Source organism: Cryptococcus neoformans (genome assembly GCF_000091045.1).
Source record: "Cryptococcus neoformans var. neoformans JEC21 chromosome 2 sequence".
Lineage (NCBI taxonomy): Eukaryota > Fungi > Basidiomycota > Tremellomycetes > Tremellales > Cryptococcaceae > Cryptococcus > Cryptococcus deneoformans.
The window spans coordinates 441,443-456,021 of record NC_006684.1 but is presented as its reverse complement, the minus strand read 5'-3'; the positions used below and the strand labels follow the sequence as shown (position 1 = coordinate 456,021).

The following is a 14,579-nucleotide window of genomic DNA, read 5'->3' as shown; positions in this document are numbered from 1 at the left end:
TGGACTCCAGGCATCGAAAATGTCGTATGCGATGTTACTGAGGGGTTGGATGTTATTGCAGTAGTGCTGGTGGTTTGTTGTTTGTTGGAAGGTATTTGAGGAGCATTGGGAGATGCCGGAAAGGTGGATGCGAAGACCGGCATAGCTTTGGGGTTTGTAATGCCCGGCGACAAGGCGAGCGCATCTACGATTGGTGACATTGCCGTCTCTTTGTCTCTTTAAATCAGTAAACGAGGGTTACATCTTCCGTCAGTTGTCCGTCAGAGTCTTTGGCCCCCCTTCGTTGTGGCTCTTTTTCGTTTCTCTTTATTTGGAACATAGTAATGAATGAAAAGCCATGACATCATTACTTTAAACATGTGATTCCCGAAATTTGACCTCACATTCGTTCAATCCTTGAATGTAGCAATCCATCTATTCACCGCTCTCCGCAACTCGCTCTCAAAACAAACGCACTGCAGCCGTAGATGCTTGCAATACGTTATTCCAGGCGCTCTGTCCTTCGCCTCACTCGAAATTTTCCTCATGGGACCCTTCAACCCGAGAACGATCTCCCTTATGCCGAATCCAGTTCTGCCTCGTCTCGTCGGCATATGTCCGTATCCCTTCGGTCCGACGGACCCCAGTCACCGGGAAAGGTAGGAAATGCAATTGCGCACAAGGGTCATAAATCAAACTTCGCTCGCCGTCAAATCATCGCCAATGCCAAGCGGTTAGCAGATGCACTGAAGGATGGCTCTTCAAACACACCTCCACAGTTACCTCCATCATCCGACGCTAAATATTGGTCTGATTTTCTACAAACACCAGTAACTTCATCTCCCAACCCTTCTCCAACTCTGGATGATCTTTTGTCTAAGCAACCTACTGAACCGCCTCTCAAACCTTGGCACCCTGATTACCCTCGGTTATACAAACGACTTTACGACTCTATCCATACTGCATTCTTGACGAAACAACTCAAATCATTTGCACGCGAACTGGGGTTAAACTACGTTGGGGGAAAAGGTGTCAGTAAGGCAGCCGTCATCAAGAGAATAATGAGTACTTGGGATTGGGTTGAACCGAGGGATGAACCAAGGGAACCGCCTCCCAAAACTGAAGGTATGTCAAGGACTGCTTAATATGACTCCTAACGTTGTTTTTACAGTGTATGAACTTTCATCTTCCGAGCTGTTCCTTTTTCTGCGCGATAATGCTCTCATTCAACGGTTTGCTCAATACGAGAACCTCCAACTGTCCGTAATGCGCGCCAGTGAAGCTCCCCAATCTCCCTTTCAGACATCTCAACCAGGCGATGAGAACCGAATGGTCTTGGTTGCGAAGGGTAGAAATGAGAGTTGTAACACTTTACGAGAAGTGTTGGACGAAAGGCGCAAGGTAAGCTTCATCCTGTCACATTGTGGTTATAACTGTGAGGTGCTGATAGGTGTAAATAGTCTATCGTGACAATTGAGTTTTCTAGAGATGACGTACTGGGTCTGGAAGCCACTGTTGGGCTCCTCCAAACAATCTCCAACGCCGCTGGAGCCTATGTGGAGCTCACAGCAGAGGGCATGGTATGTAACTCTAAATTGGGCCATGAAATTGTACTAATAACAGTTTGAAGTACCGAGCAACCGCCCTAAGCGAAGACGCAGCAGAGGCATCCAAACGCATGTTGGGAGTGGCAGCTCTCAGAGTAAGGAAACCAGTATCCTAAATCTCTCACATCAAGAGGCTAATCACTGTGATATAGACAAGTGTTTTGCCTCGTCATCGACCTTTGCAAAACGTCCGCCCGGCTGTAGCTCACTTTCTTTCACATAACCCAGCCTCAGTAAGTCGTCCATATCTCCCTACCCGTTTTTTGTTTTTTTTTACTAATATATGTCAGGTTCTTGATCCTCGACAGGACACATACGGCCTCTATCCCTTTTTCCCTTCAAACACCGAGCCTCTCCCATGGGATCTCTCTGCCACCACTATTGGCAGCCACTTTTGCCGTTTGGAAAAAGTGAAGAAGTGGGATGGAAGCCCTAGCTCTAGAGCAACCGAGCAAATGGCTGAAAAGATGGAAGATCGATTGGTTTCCTATCCTCTATCCAGCAGCGAGAGGGGTGAAAAGGGGCGGTTGAAGGTGGTAATCGAAGAGCTCGTACAGAACAGAGGAAAGCTGGTTGCCAAATTTGGTCATTTACTTCTTCCTGTAGTGACACAAGATGGGAAGAATGCCTTGTGGGATTCACCGTTACCTGGGCAATGGCAGGTGGAGAACCTTGAGCGATGGGTACGAGAGGATCAGTCCAGGAGATTCATCTTCTCTCCTAGGTGTGTAATCACTACAGCTTAACCGGAGCGAATCTATGCTGAACTCTGTACTAGTCTTACACCTGTCATGGTCCAACACCCGCCTTTCAACCCTCCTACCAAACTTCATCGATTACGCTACCGCTCACACCCTTCATCCTCCACTAATGAATCCCGCTATCTCAAATTTGATTACACCCTTCAAATACGGTGGCAGGATCGATTTGCCAAACTTGTGGATCATCTAGAAAAGACTGCAATAGGTGAAGGCGTGGAGTTCGAGACAGAAGTGAAGGCAATGGAGAGTGTAGAGCAAGAAGTGATCGAAGAGGTGTCTGAGGCGGCTGAAGCTGCAAAGCAAGAAGTGATCGAAGAGGTGTCTGAGCCAGTTGAAGCTGCAAATCAAGAAGTGACCGATCAAGAGGGTGAACCTTCTACGGTGGAAGATAAGCTTAAGAGCGAAATGGGTATTCTTAACGAAGTCGATCTTTTCCTTCCTGATAGGTAAGCTGCAAGAAATATGCAGGTTATCAACTAGGAGCTAACCGAAATTGCAGACCAACGGACGTCCAATTAATCGCCAGTGCTCCTCTACCCTTTACCGACATTCCCATAGCAATCAGTTCGTTCTTCAACATTTCTCAAGCTTCCACCGAATCTTCGTCACCGCAACCTCCAATTTCATTAGAGATAGATGGTGTAGTGTATTACTTGGAGGCGGACGAGTACATTGAAGAGGTAACCCAAATTGAGGAAGGGGTTGTGATCAGAAGTGTGAAGGCTACAGAGTTGAATGGCAGGACGATTGCTTATTCTGAGGTGCGTCATTTTGACCCGCAGATCATTGTCAATCCAAAACTGACAACCACGCTATAGATTGAGAGCTCTGCAACGGATGGGATCCCGTCACAATTTTGGCGACAATTATCCAGTATATCTAGGGACGTCACACCTGAAATAGCTTCTTCAAGGCCTTCCCCCTCTGTACAGTAAATAGCACTTTGCCTTGTCACAACCACCATACTGGGTATCGGTATCGCATAAAATGCATATGCTACATCTCCGTCTATGTTGTAGGGCGTAAACGATTGAATCTATACTCGTTAATAATACAATCCACAGGCGAGACATCATTGTAAACATACTTTGGCATTATCTCCCTCAGATACTCTGCCTGCTTACTCCTTAGCGCCATCTCAGCGACGTGCCCGCTCCCATCCCATGTCCGTCTTGAAGAATCTGCACCATATATGACAGTGTAAGGAGGAAGCGTTTCTGGTTCTTGATCGGTACCGGTAGGAGACGGTAAGAGAATAGTGCCTGCGCCTGTAATCGTTATTATCAGCCTTCTTCCCGCAACCAACCACGCAAGACGGACTGATAATACAGTTGTCCGTCACGATGACACCTCCAGACGCCGTACTCTTCGGTTGGAAGATATTGTTGTTACCTATGGATGGCGACTCTATTCCTGCTCTTCCGATCAGGTTATTATCCAAATATATTAGGTCGAAAGGATAAAACGTACGGCAGCCTACCATAAAGTGGTTGTTCTCTCCTATCTTCATTGTGTCCTTCTTCCTGTATCACATGTCAGCTAGAGCTCCCCGAACGACAGACGCACCTGTTCACTATGATACACCCCTCCTCTACGATACACCCTTCCCCTAACATGATTGGCCCGGCAGCAGCGTAGATGGTAGCGCGAGGGTGGATAATGACGTTGGGCCCGACGGAGATGGGTCCGCGGAGGTCAGTGTCTGCGCAGATGAGGGAGGTTGCGTGCGCTGTGAGGGTTCTGCCAGGTGTGTCAGTGGTGAATATGCATATCGTGGCCCACAAGGCAGACACATACGGGCGGGAAATGGATTCCATCTCGTAGCGGCCACCGAAGAAAAGGCAAGGTGAACGAGGACCATAACAAACCTCCGTCTTCAACGAACGGCTGAGGACGGAGCTCCCCCTTTATCGCCGCCACATCATCGGTCCACTTTCTCCTTTTCATCATCTACCCGATTTCAACGACATATCGACATGAGCTTCAACGACTTGGAGAGGGGCCAGGCTGAGCCGCTCTTGAGAGGTGGTGCACCTGGTACGTCGGTCGCTCATCCATGCATACTCTCAAGACTGACATCTCCCTTCATCCCGTGCCCTGTCCGTTCGCCTACTTGATGCCATCCTTCGATCCCATTTGCTCACTCAATCACGCTATCAAATACAGACCAAGACGCCACATTCATAGCTCTCAAGGACTCTGTCTCTATCCAGGTTTTCAAGATTCAATCCAATGTACAGGGTATCCAGAGGTTGGTGGACAAGTTGGGCGGGAACGCAGATGGTGATAACCTTCGAACAAGCTTGTAAGCATATTGCAATAACGGAGTGGCTTGTGACTCACTTCTACTGCCCCCAGACATAATTTGACGGAAGCGACTCGGGATATGGTCAAAAACTCGAGTCTGGATGTTAAGAAGCTTGCGGCTTACCCTGCTGGAGGAGAACTCGTGAGTGTTTGAGCACTTTTACGCACTGTTCCCGCACTCACTAACCTACCGTATCATTCGTAGGCCACCCGTAAACCAATACAAACTAAGCTTTCCAAAGAGTTCACTAACGCCATAACCGCCTTTCAACGAGTGCAGAGATTATCCGCGGAGAAACAGAGGCTCTACGTAGAGAACCAAAAGAGAAAGGTGGACAGATTGGTAGAAGAAAACGAAGAAGCGTACATCCAATTTGTGCCCTTTATTAAAGGACTTTGACTGACGAACAAGGTAGATATGATGAGTCAAGAAGTTCCGTAGAACTAGAGCAGGTGCAAACTCAGCAGCAAGTTCACCAGTGAGTTCTGTCCCCATCAGACACCCTTGTTATGATCGCAACAAGCTGACCCCCGCTTGCAGCGTATCTGCGCAAGAGTTGGAATTCCAAGAGACCTTGATTGCAGAGCGAGAGGCTGAAATACGAGAGATTGAATCAGGTATCCACGAGTTGAACGACATCTTCCGCGATCTAGGTACAATGGTCGTAGAACAGGGTGGTCTTATCGGTAGGTTTTCATTGGATTGTGGGGGTTTCGAACGTCTATACTGACACTACACCAAGACAATATCGAAAGTAACGTCATCTCTGTTGCTCGCGATAGTTCTTCTGCTGCTGAAGAACTTACAACGGCCCATGAGTATCAGCGAAAGGCTGGGAAAAGGATGGCCTGCTTGTTGCTCATCCTTGTTATAGTGGGCGCCGTTATTCTCCTTGCTGTAAGTGATTCCATGTGGCTTTTGTTACACGTGCTGATGATAGCATTACAGATTTTGTCATAAGGCTTGTCTTTAGGTTATTTGTTGTTCATTTTGTATAGGTTTTACAAATTTTAGGTTATTACATGCATTATGTATCGGGCACATCTGACGATTAGTTGCGAGGCTTATTACAATACTCCATTATCAGACGTATCAACTGGCTGACGCTTACACGCTTTCACATGGTCTACCCAACTAGACCCTGATTTTAGCACTGGACACGAGCTCAATAGCTTGCGTGAAGTAGTTGATTCCTGTCTCCCCAGAAGCCTGTAATCACCATTAGCATCATTATCTTGGCCGTTTTTCTTTTGATCATTACGTGAGGTACAACGCACTCCTACAAGATGGGGAACCGCGGCTACAAAAGTGTATGAGCCCGTGGTAATGTTCGGAATGGTGACCTGGAGCGAAACATTGCCAGGCTGGGTGGGGTAACTTGGATCTTTACTACAAAAAAATATTCATGAGCTCTTTAGAACCCCAGTCAGCGTAAGAAAATATGACACGAACTAGAGGTTTTGATACCCAATCTCTTGACCTATACATCCATCGCATTCTTGTCCTTCGCGCACTAGACCCCAAATAACCTGTTTTATTAATAATAATAAAATACTTAGCACTAGCTGATCTGTTGACAAGAAGGCAGACAAGAGAACTTACGCCAAAATCATCCCAGTTTTGGATGTAGCTGGATGATGAAAGAATTGCTGTGATAATTTCTCCAGGCGAAGCCTTATCGGGCACGGAGACGTGATACACTTTTGCGGATACAGAGGCGGAGAGGACGACAAGGAAGGTAGAGATGATTCTCAAAGTGCTGAAGATCTTCATTATTGTGGAGGAGTAAGGTTTTTCAACTCGAGGGGTAGTGGAGAATTGTATGTAATACAGAGGACGGGGAATCAGGTCGACCAAGTGTGGACGACTCTTATACATTTCCTCATAGTTGGCCAACCGTGATTGTCACTGATGCCTGTTGTGGCTATGCATTTCCTCCATGCGGTGTACGCATGTGACCCACCATTGCCTAACGAATTGGGACGACGTGTCCTGCACACTCCAAATCAGCTTCAGAGTATCAGCTCACAGCACCGGTCGGAACCGTATGTTGACCGGTCATGAGTAGCTAAAATAAGAGCTGAGCACTGGTTTGGAAAAGGCTCCTTTTTTGACGAACAGCGAGCATTCCGTCCGCTCGGTCGACGAACATACGTATTTACTTTCGGCGATGGATGATGGAAGTGGAGGCAGGCGTCTTCGGCGTGCCGTATGTACGTAATCTGCCCATACTCGATACTTTTCACGAATACACTTTACTGTCATTTATGGTGAAAGCATTGTGCCTGTCCTTCTGGCTGCCTGATACCTACCTGCGGGCAGTGCACTTCTTGTGAACATTGCAGAATGCCGCATTGCTTATTGATCAAGAAGTGTGGGCGTATTGCTCAAAAACGGCGAGCAAAAAGGTGAAAGCTTCTGCCCGGAGGCGGTGATTTATATGGTTTCTAGCTCCAATTCCCCCAGCCGATCATTACCAGACTATGACTATGCAATAGTGCAATGCATCGAATGTGATATATGAGTATTCGGGGATGAAATCTTTGACATATGTCAGCATCACAGATGCAGCTCTCGACATTTGCAGTTTTGAGATGGTCCCCAAACTTACCAGGTACTTCTTCGTCATCACGCCCCCTGCACCTTACCGAAAACATGTTCAACCCTATTCAACGACATGACGACTTCCTGATCCGTCTCCGCTACAAATCTAGAGTTTCTAAAATCCATGTAATAAGGCCTGCGCTCGATCCATTTGTGTTTAATTGCTTCTGGGCGAAGCGTTAAAGAGAGGTAACCCTTGCCAGCCCCTAAATTGAAATTAAAATATCTTAGCAACCGCACCAGAGAATTCGTAACCAGACAGCGACACTTACGGCCTGGTACTGCCTCCACCCTGAGGTCTGCAATATCCAGATCTCTGACTCCGGAATTCTTGCCCCATAAGTCTTGTTTACCTGTTTGAAGCCTCAAGGTAGTCTTAGTCTGAATGTCCTGCACACCATCACTCCTCGTTCGAATTTGAGATAATCTGGTCACTCGTCGACCTGTTGCGAAAAAGATTCTATAGGCGACCAGAGTGGTACCAGCAAGAGCAAGGAAAGGAGGAAGATCGAGGAAAAGGTAGTTATTGATAGTGCCAAGTATCCTCCTACAAGTCCATAAGTCAATTGAGAATTCTTTGACCTCCAGCTAAACGCTACTCACCTGAACAGTCCTACGTCTTCGCTGAACCAATCAGCCATTCTCGGCTTGTCAGGCATCATCCAAAACATGACACCGCATCCAGCCAGAGTACATCCCAAGAACAAATGTCTTCTAGGGGAAAAGGAAAGCGGTCTTGCATATATGACTCGCTCTTCCAAAATGGTGTGCGCCGGGAGTCTTGACGAGGGGGTTATGGGTCGCCAGGGCCAAGGAGAGGTAAGAGCGACTGTAGAACGAGTGTTGGAAGGTGGTGCTGGTGGGCCTGTTTGTATGGTAAGCGATAATTGATTAGCTATAATTTGAAAATAGCCTATACAGGAGCGTTCACCTCTAGGAGCAGTAGGAACTTTAGCAGCCCGTTTTGAAGCAAAGTGGAACGCTTTCTGCAGTGTCCCCTGTCGAAGAGTAGTCTTTCCGTTTGAGCCAGTGATGAAACATTCCCTGCGATAAAATCTAATGACAGCCTGTCCAAACATGTTTTCTTGGGCTCAAAATTGTTTTTGAATGAAGATGAGACCGGGAAATGCACAAACAACGAAGAAAACGACTTGAACCAACGGCCCTTTCCGCAACTCAAATCTCTAGAGTGCCGAGTTTTGGTTATAATGTGCCTGGAAATGCAATACAATGTGCCTGAGAAACAAATAATGCATTTGATTTTGTGTTATTTGTCTATTTAGTCAGTTATAATAGATCACAACTCATCCCCAATACGTCCTTCAGCTTCACGCTCTGTCTCCTCTTCTTTCCCTTCGACCCCAGAAACATAGCCTTCTGACGCCAAATCATCCACGCTGATAGCCAAAGCTCCGCTTTCTTCACCCTCCTCTGACACCCGAGCACCGAACGCGGCAATTTCTTGGTCGTAGACGTCCCATTCTGGAATCTGTCGAGCACGAACAAGCTTGGGTTCTTTCTGTTAAGGGGTCAGCCAATTATTCGAGGTATTTATGAGTAGATTACTTACAGTAAGAGGGTTTTGACAAAGGTCGACTATCAAATATGATCAGTACCAACACTCAAAAGGTTGCACAATGACATACTAGTCTTCGCCGTGGCCAAACTTTCATCGCTGCACCAAGTTTGGCACCACAACCAGTCTTGATCCAATGTCCATATAGGGATTTGATCCTGCATTGAATTGGGAAGATCTTGGTCCAGGTTGGCAAGTGAATTAGGATCGGCTGAAAGTGCATGGTATTGCCCTCGAAGTCGATCCTAAAACTGGTTAGCTTTGCCTGGTAAAATGAATCAGATTTTACTTACTCCCGTAGCGAGCTGCCTGAACTTTTTAAGATCAACAACATACAAAGCACTATTCAACAGTCAGTATGTACATAATTCGAAGAACAGAACTCGAGATGTCAATACCTGATATGGTACGGTCTTCCTCTCAGCGCTTCCTTCCAATATCCGCTCTTCCAGAATCTGAAACCTTCCATCTCCTTTCGGCTGTTACCCATAGGCGCATAGCCGTAGACCCTTCCATGCAAATCGACATCCATTAGCTCCTTCATGTCAGTACGAACAATCTGGTCGGCATCCACAAAGATGACTTTGTCAAGAGACATGGGGAAAAGGACATCGAGGAAAAGGATCTTGTATCTGACAGATAGTGTGAGATCTTGCGTGAAGGAAATCACAAAAATACTTACGCCCAAATGATACGTTGTTTCTCTGTCTGAGCTCGCAGCCAATGTGGCCACTTGTAAGTCACGAACTCGTATTGAAAGCCATATTCCTCGGCAAGCTTAGGGATAAACGCCTGAACACCTGTTAATGTTATTTAGCCGACGGAAAGAGAGAAATGGCTCACAATGAAAGTTGGGGAAAGGAAGTTTTCCTAACGAAGGTCAATAAGTCGATTATTTCGTATCAAGGTGAATAGCTTACGATAAACCAAAATTTGACAGAGCTATTGGTGTGCTTCATGACACTAAGAATCATGATTGACGCAAAACGCTCGTACAAAAGACCAGACGCAACAGTGAAAATGTTAATATCGGCATGCTCAGTCTTAGCGGGCGTAGCCTTTGTTGACAATCCAACGATAGACTTCATCCTAAATCATCATCAGCGATGATCAGTCTCGTACTGTAAGTCGCCGAGCTTACTTTGAATAAACTTGTTTCGCCAATCCTTCCGGAGCAGCAACTGACTCTTGAAGGACGTCGGCTTTCTCCATACCCTCTTTTCTTGCGAACCTTGGGTATATCGTCTGTCCATCAAAGCTTCCCAGGTCGACACCTTCTCCGACTTCCTCAACCGACGGACTATCCCAACCCTCAGCACCAATGCTCTCAAGGTTGAAGACTTCTTCACCTCTGCCCGGTCTGATCGACAAAGTATAGTAACCAGGCGTGGCGCGGAATTGTAAGTAACCGAGGTTAGCCATCACTTGCGTATCGGCAGCGATATCTCCACCAAGGGTTTTGAGCTGTAGCTGAAGACCGCGAGGAGGAATATTGCCTGCCTCTCGAGCGTGGCCCTCAATCAAAAGTTGCTTGAGCTGGAAGGTGACAGAGACAGGTGACGAGATGGAGGAGAGGAGAAGATTGTCCAGATCATATGGTGAAGTCCTGGGTGAGACGATCCAGGACGGCGGAGTGTCGAGACCAAGAGTATAGATAGGGTTGGAAGGAAGGCTGTTGAATGTCAGACCAGGAGCTATGGCAGCACTGTAGTCGAGCATCAGTCAAGCATTCACGTTAGGGCCGTAAGATCATTTTTGACGCACCCGTCGACATCAAAGGTCAACCTGGAAGGTACAGAAGTACGATAGAACCTCTTCAACTTGACCTCCTCCATTAGCGCCTCAGGCTCTAGATATACAGACACAAAGACGTGCTCCATTTCAGACAAAGTCTACGGTCGATTTAGCTTCACGACTTCTACGCCCCAGTGGATTACATATTACATACCTGGATGAGAGGTGACCACTTTTGAGCTTGCTCGGATAATGGGTTCACAACAATTGCCACCTTCAACAAGGACATGTCCTCATCCCCGAGCTTGAATGACCTGCCGTGACATGTCAACCCTTTAACTTTGAAGGCTGGCATACCGTGACTCACATGGATCCATCGTCAAGTCTCTCATAATACCTCGTCCTAGTCAATTGGGTAGGTGCAAAGATTCCCTCACCATCAAGAGGCTTATACGCCGAGGTGACTACAGAAGAGACTTTGGAGATAAGGTTTGCCAATGTTGGTCTACGAAAGAGTCAACGATCCCATTTCCAATGGCTTATGAAAATCCATACCTGTCAAAGGCAGCAATATCATCGTACATCGTCTTAAGAATATCAATGATAGGCTTGACACGTTTCCTGTGTTCGTACACCTCCAAAGCTTCGAAGTCATCAAGCGGGAATGTCACTGGAGTGATGGGACCGACAAGCTAATAAAGCATCAGCATAAGAAAAGCAATTGCTCACGAATAATACTGCTACTTACTCGACCATTAGCAAGCAGGTGTACACCGTCCGTGATGCCAAGCTTTCCGGAGATTTGCGTCCCAGCTTTCCAGAATTCGCTAGCTGCAGCTATATCTCCAGCAGCCCAACCGCCAAACGTCATACCGTGCAAAGGTTTAGCCTCGAAGTACTTCTGTTGATCCTCGGGAGACAATGTGAATGTCGTTCCACAGTCATCCACCCCTTGGTTACCAACCTCAATTTCGCCAGCTTTTTCCAAATTTGTCTTAATAGAGTGCTGGACATCTGATATGAGCTCCAGGAGATCAGAAGGTTTGGTCAAAGAGAGTGCGTTTTGGGAAAGGATCTGGTAAAGCACAGTTGAGAAGCAATATTGGCCCGCGGGGCAAGAAGAATGGCTACGTGCCGGGGGTACATGAATGAAGCCGAGCCTGGAAGCACATTGCGAAGTTTGGAGGTGCTGTAGGCCGTTCTTGACAGTCTCCAAACCTTCAGGGGAATCAAGATCTCCTATAATCCACATACTGATCGGCGTTCCTCTTTCTCCATCTACACTCTTAAATCAGCAAGTAAAACACAAATCCTAGACGTTACGGCTCACCGGGATAGACAAACTCTCCGCTCAATTTGCCTTCAATCCCCTCATTTTTAAAGAGATCGACCAAATTGAAGACTTTGAGCTTGTTGTCGCCAACTGGAATAACGAGGCTGCTCCTCCTCTTAGAGGTGGATGGCAAATCATAGAACATGGTTGAGATGTCTTCGGGGATTGCATCCAACATGACCTGCGTCCAAGTCAATAACTGCGATAGGTACAAAATACCTTACTTGCCTGTCCTTGGATGAATGCGAGCTGCGATTGCATCTCTTGCGTAACAATGTTGGGCCAGGCAGGCGCATTAGGCGTAAACCTCCCGTTCATGAACATACCGCCATTCTCTGCGTCTTTTTTCGTAATTAACAACCTCTTCAAATAATTCCCAGTCTTCTCGACATGGCGATCCCAATCTTCAGAGGTCAAAACATCATCAAAGGCTAGAGATGCCTTTTTAGAAGTCGCGGAAAGGGCTTCATACCCTTTACGGAGAACATCATCATTTACTTGAGGAGCAGGATTGTTGAGCTGGCGCGGAGTTGCGTCGATGATCTGATTGAAAGGTTCAGCACATATAGCGTAGGCAAATACCAGGCTTACCGCAGCGAGGAAGTCCCGGGTTGAGCTTCTTCCAAAGGTCTTGACAGAGTACCAGAAGACTTTGGCCATCTGAAAAGCTAATTTTCCTTTGAGCAATCATAAATGTAAGTTAGGACGGCACTTACAGATGTCATCTTGCTGTTCAGGCTCAAAAACAGGTACTATACCAAATCGGATAGGCAAACCTCTCTGAATCATGGCAGAGATGGAGTGGACAATGAGCTCAAGGGACGAGATTCGCGAGAGGTCCAGGGCGAAAATGAGATTGAATGTATTCCGCCTGACGGTATGGAACTGACCATGATACAAAGGGCGCATGTACTGTATTGCGCTTCAGCATGTCTCAAAATAAAAAAAAGGGAATTGCTTACCCCCTGAGGATGAATAGGCCAATTTTGATATCTTTTGTCTTTCTCAATGTCATTCCAGTAAACAATGACGTCGCCACCCTCGATTCTATCACTTGCGTCTACCAAACCTTCTCCCATGTCATCTTCAATCTGGCCTTGGCCAACGACGGGATCCCCCAGTATGTCAATGGATTGCTTAGGGGTAAGACCCAAGGAAGTGAGGGAAACCGTGAGCTGGCGCTCATCACGAAGGGCTTTCAGAAGACTATATGCAGTGATCAGTATGGATCGAAACGAAAACTGAGTTTACTTACGTATACGGATTCAAATCCCTGTCAAATGGCTTACCATTAATATATATAGCTTCTTTCGCGTTTCCTCTGACAGCAATTGTCCTGCCCTTTGATTGGATATCCTCTGGTACCTCAACTTGACGAGCGAGGGCAGCCGAATACTTGGGAAAATCTTGCGAGAGATGAATCAGGGCAGAAATAGGGTCATCTGAAGACATAATAAGAGTAGCAGCCTTGAGACCAATGTCTTTTCCGTTATCGTCAGCTAAGTACGGACTCATGTAAAGAGAATCAACCAACCTCTGATCTCTGCTGCTGTCAAATGCGTTGCTTGATCACCCCACGGGTCATCCCCAAATACGTGAGCAAATATGTTACTTTCATTCCGAGCCACCTCATCGCTTTCATCTCGGAAAGTGGTCTCCCCAGTAGCACGGTCATCGACAACGAGATAATCCATCTTCTTAAGGGCCATCTCCGCGCCCCATCCTGAGAGAGACAAAGGTTTTTTGGCCTCATCCGACAAAGGGGGCTGGTAACGGACGGTATAAGTGAACTCTGGATATTGAGACGCATGGTGATCCAGGTATCCAAGGAGTTCATTGGAAGTAGAAGCGAATGGGGCGTAGTAGAATATGGCCCGAGGAGATGATGAGGTGGAAGAGACCGACGGAGAAGTGTGATCGAAAGGAAGTGAAAGAGGTTTCTGGTTTCTATTGGCCTAGATTAGACATCATCGAACACGCCCTCCATCATGAGACAGCTTACATTTTATGTGTTCCTTCCTCAATACTCAGTTCCATGTCCCGTTTTAACCCGTCAACATCACAGAACCCTTTCCCTCGCCATTCAACCCAACCTTCGCAACCTTCCACTCCCAACTTACTTTCCTGTCCCTTTACGGCGCTGTTGTACCAGTTGTATTCGGCTTCTATTCTAGGTGCTGTGGAGTGCAGGGACAAGGCAAGGTGGAAAGTAGATAGTGATGATGGCGAAGGAAGAAGCGAATAGGCTTGAATGAGGTCCAGCGTCGAGGATAATATGGACTCATCTGTAGAGTCTGCAGGAAGAGAGGATAAAAGATGAAGGAGCGGGAAGTAGGATGAGGGGTATTCGTCATACACAGTTTCGCTATAGAGATATAAGCAGCTAGTTTTCAGCTATAAGAAACGACTTACAGGATCTCGAGGACCAAAGGGGGAGCTGCCCAGCTTGTCTCGAGACTTACGCGTACTGGTGGAGACGCGGACGCCGCGAGCGCTGAAGCTGCGAGGGCCAGAGCCACTGTGTTTGCTCTCATGGTGCCCGTTCTGTTGTACAGGTCTGGTTTAATATGCGTATACCTGTTTCTGCAAAGTTGAAATGGATAAGCCCATAGCTAAGGTCGCGAAAACGAAACAAACCAACTGTAGCTAGCCTCCACGCATGACATGACGCGTATCA

The 14,579-nt window shown here is 46.9% G+C and overlaps 6 protein-coding genes and 1 pseudogene across 7 annotated transcripts; 3 read left to right on the top strand and 4 right to left on the bottom strand.

Moving 5' to 3' along the window:
• Positions 1–406: 406 nt before the first annotated feature.
• Positions 407–3,357, top strand: CNB01540 (hypothetical protein). The gene is made up of 9 exons (XM_024656482.1): positions 407–1,104; positions 1,151–1,380; positions 1,440–1,559; positions 1,610–1,681; positions 1,739–1,819; positions 1,877–2,310; positions 2,365–2,793; positions 2,847–3,108; positions 3,166–3,357. The coding sequence occupies exons 1-9, from the start codon at positions 468–470 to the stop codon at positions 3,280–3,282; spliced, it is 2,382 nt and encodes a 793-aa protein (XP_024512227.1). The 5' UTR covers positions 407–467; the 3' UTR covers positions 3,283–3,357.
• CNB01530 (conserved hypothetical protein) lies at positions 3,012–4,193 on the bottom strand. The gene is made up of 6 exons (XM_024656481.1): positions 4,145–4,193; positions 3,914–4,087; positions 3,818–3,870; positions 3,668–3,760; positions 3,435–3,615; positions 3,012–3,383 (listed from the first exon to the last, which is right to left on the bottom strand). Exons 1-6 carry the CDS (start codon positions 4,162–4,164, stop codon positions 3,356–3,358), a joined length of 549 nt encoding a protein of 182 aa, XP_024512223.1. The 5' UTR covers positions 4,165–4,193; the 3' UTR covers positions 3,012–3,355.
• A 116-nt stretch (positions 4,194–4,309) lies between these two features.
• On the top strand, positions 4,310–5,694 carry CNB01520 (t-SNARE, putative). The gene is made up of 8 exons (XM_024656480.1): positions 4,310–4,384; positions 4,514–4,652; positions 4,706–4,796; positions 4,860–5,017; positions 5,071–5,133; positions 5,196–5,341; positions 5,398–5,552; positions 5,604–5,694. The coding sequence occupies exons 1-8, from the start codon at positions 4,324–4,326 to the stop codon at positions 5,613–5,615; spliced, it is 825 nt and encodes a 274-aa protein (XP_024512132.1). The 5' UTR covers positions 4,310–4,323; the 3' UTR covers positions 5,616–5,694.
• On the bottom strand, positions 5,639–6,767 carry CNB01510 (hypothetical protein). Its single transcript, XM_024656479.1, has 4 exons — positions 6,258–6,767; positions 6,108–6,184; positions 5,933–6,044; positions 5,639–5,864 (listed from the first exon to the last, which is right to left on the bottom strand). Exons 1-4 carry the CDS (start codon positions 6,531–6,533, stop codon positions 5,790–5,792), a joined length of 540 nt encoding a protein of 179 aa, XP_024512131.1. The 5' UTR covers positions 6,534–6,767; the 3' UTR covers positions 5,639–5,789.
• Positions 6,768–7,162: 395 nt separating this feature from the next.
• On the bottom strand, positions 7,163–8,376 carry CNB01500 (hypothetical protein). Of its 2 annotated transcripts, none has more exons than XM_024658940.1 (5): positions 8,179–8,376; positions 7,863–8,124; positions 7,532–7,806; positions 7,267–7,465; positions 7,163–7,196 (listed from the first exon to the last, which is right to left on the bottom strand). In XM_024658940.1, exons 1-4 carry the CDS (start codon positions 8,336–8,338, stop codon positions 7,284–7,286), a joined length of 879 nt encoding a protein of 292 aa, XP_024514204.1. In that variant the 5' UTR covers positions 8,339–8,376; the 3' UTR covers positions 7,163–7,196; positions 7,267–7,283. The 2 variants fall into 2 exon arrangements, with proteins under 2 accessions (XP_024514204.1, XP_024512222.1); XM_024656478.1 differs by having other exon boundaries at positions 8,191–8,376.
• A 118-nt stretch (positions 8,377–8,494) lies between these two features.
• On the bottom strand, positions 8,495–14,508 carry CNB01480 (UDP-glucose:glycoprotein glucosyltransferase, putative). The gene is made up of 23 exons (XM_024656477.1): positions 14,315–14,508; positions 13,905–14,267; positions 13,437–13,849; positions 13,158–13,383; positions 12,865–13,108; positions 12,619–12,814; positions 12,494–12,570; positions 12,131–12,445; positions 11,900–12,083; positions 11,318–11,847; positions 11,125–11,261; positions 10,937–11,074; positions 10,784–10,883; positions 10,600–10,727; positions 9,977–10,540; positions 9,756–9,924; positions 9,679–9,705; positions 9,518–9,627; positions 9,234–9,467; positions 9,129–9,177; positions 8,906–9,080; positions 8,830–8,855; positions 8,495–8,778 (listed from the first exon to the last, which is right to left on the bottom strand). The coding sequence occupies exons 1-23, from the start codon at positions 14,434–14,436 to the stop codon at positions 8,557–8,559; spliced, it is 4,749 nt and encodes a 1,582-aa protein (XP_024512130.1). The 5' UTR covers positions 14,437–14,508; the 3' UTR covers positions 8,495–8,556.
• CNB01490 lies at positions 8,577–11,254 on the top strand (annotated as a pseudogene).
• Positions 14,509–14,579: the final 71 nt, after the last annotated feature.

Excerpts from the sequence above, each read along its gene's own strand:
- CNB01540 (XM_024656482.1), top strand. The coding sequence starts at position 468 with ATGCTTGCAATACGTTATTCCAGGCGCTCTGTCCTTCGCCTCACTCGA. Across the intron at positions 1,560-1,609 it reads AGCTCACAGCAGAGGGCATG|TACCGAGCAACCGCCCTAAG; the intron begins GTATGTAACTCT and ends AACAGTTTGAAG. Across the intron at positions 2,311-2,364 it reads AGATTCATCTTCTCTCCTAG|TCTTACACCTGTCATGGTCC; the intron begins GTGTGTAATCAC and ends ACTCTGTACTAG.
- CNB01530 (XM_024656481.1), bottom strand. The coding sequence starts at position 4,164 with ATGGAATCCATTTCCCGCCC. Across the intron at positions 3,761-3,817 it reads CCACTTTATGGTAGGCTGCC|GAATAGAGTCGCCATCCATA; the intron begins GTACGTTTTATC and ends TCGGAAGAGCAG. Across the intron at positions 3,384-3,434 it reads CTGAGGGAGATAATGCCAAA|ATTCAATCGTTTACGCCCTA; the intron begins GTATGTTTACAA and ends TAACGAGTATAG.
- CNB01520 (XM_024656480.1), top strand. The coding sequence starts at position 4,324 with ATGAGCTTCAACGACTTGGAGAGGGGCCAGGCTGAGCCGCTCTTGAGA. Across the intron at positions 5,134-5,195 it reads ACTCAGCAGCAAGTTCACCA|CGTATCTGCGCAAGAGTTGG; the intron begins GTGAGTTCTGTC and ends CCCCGCTTGCAG. Across the intron at positions 5,342-5,397 it reads AGAACAGGGTGGTCTTATCG|ACAATATCGAAAGTAACGTC; the intron begins GTAGGTTTTCAT and ends CACTACACCAAG.
- CNB01510 (XM_024656479.1), bottom strand. The coding sequence starts at position 6,533 with ATGTATAAGAGTCGTCCACACTTGGTCGACCTGATTCCCCGTCCTCTG. Across the intron at positions 6,045-6,107 it reads ATTGGGTATCAAAACCTCTA|TAAAGATCCAAGTTACCCCA; the intron begins GTTCGTGTCATA and ends ATTTTTTTGTAG. Across the intron at positions 5,865-5,932 it reads CGGTTCCCCATCTTGTAGGA|GCTTCTGGGGAGACAGGAAT; the intron begins GTGCGTTGTACC and ends TGGTGATTACAG.
- CNB01500 (XM_024658940.1), bottom strand. The coding sequence starts at position 8,338 with ATGTTTGGACAGGCTGTCATTAGATTTTATCGCAGGGAATGTTTCATC. Across the intron at positions 8,125-8,178 it reads TCCTAGAGGTGAACGCTCCT|GCCCACCAGCACCACCTTCC; the intron begins GTATAGGCTATT and ends CCATACAAACAG. Across the intron at positions 7,807-7,862 it reads GAAGACGTAGGACTGTTCAG|GAGGATACTTGGCACTATCA; the intron begins GTGAGTAGCGTT and ends ATGGACTTGTAG.
- CNB01480 (XM_024656477.1), bottom strand. The coding sequence starts at position 14,436 with ATGAGAGCAAACACAGTGGCTCTGGCCCTCGCAGCTTCAGCGCTCGCG. Across the intron at positions 12,571-12,618 it reads TGAACAGCAAGATGACATCT|CTTTTCAGATGGCCAAAGTC; the intron begins GTAAGTGCCGTC and ends AAGGAAAATTAG. Across the intron at positions 10,884-10,936 it reads AGACTTGACGATGGATCCAT|GTCATTCAAGCTCGGGGATG; the intron begins GTGAGTCACGGT and ends ATGTCACGGCAG.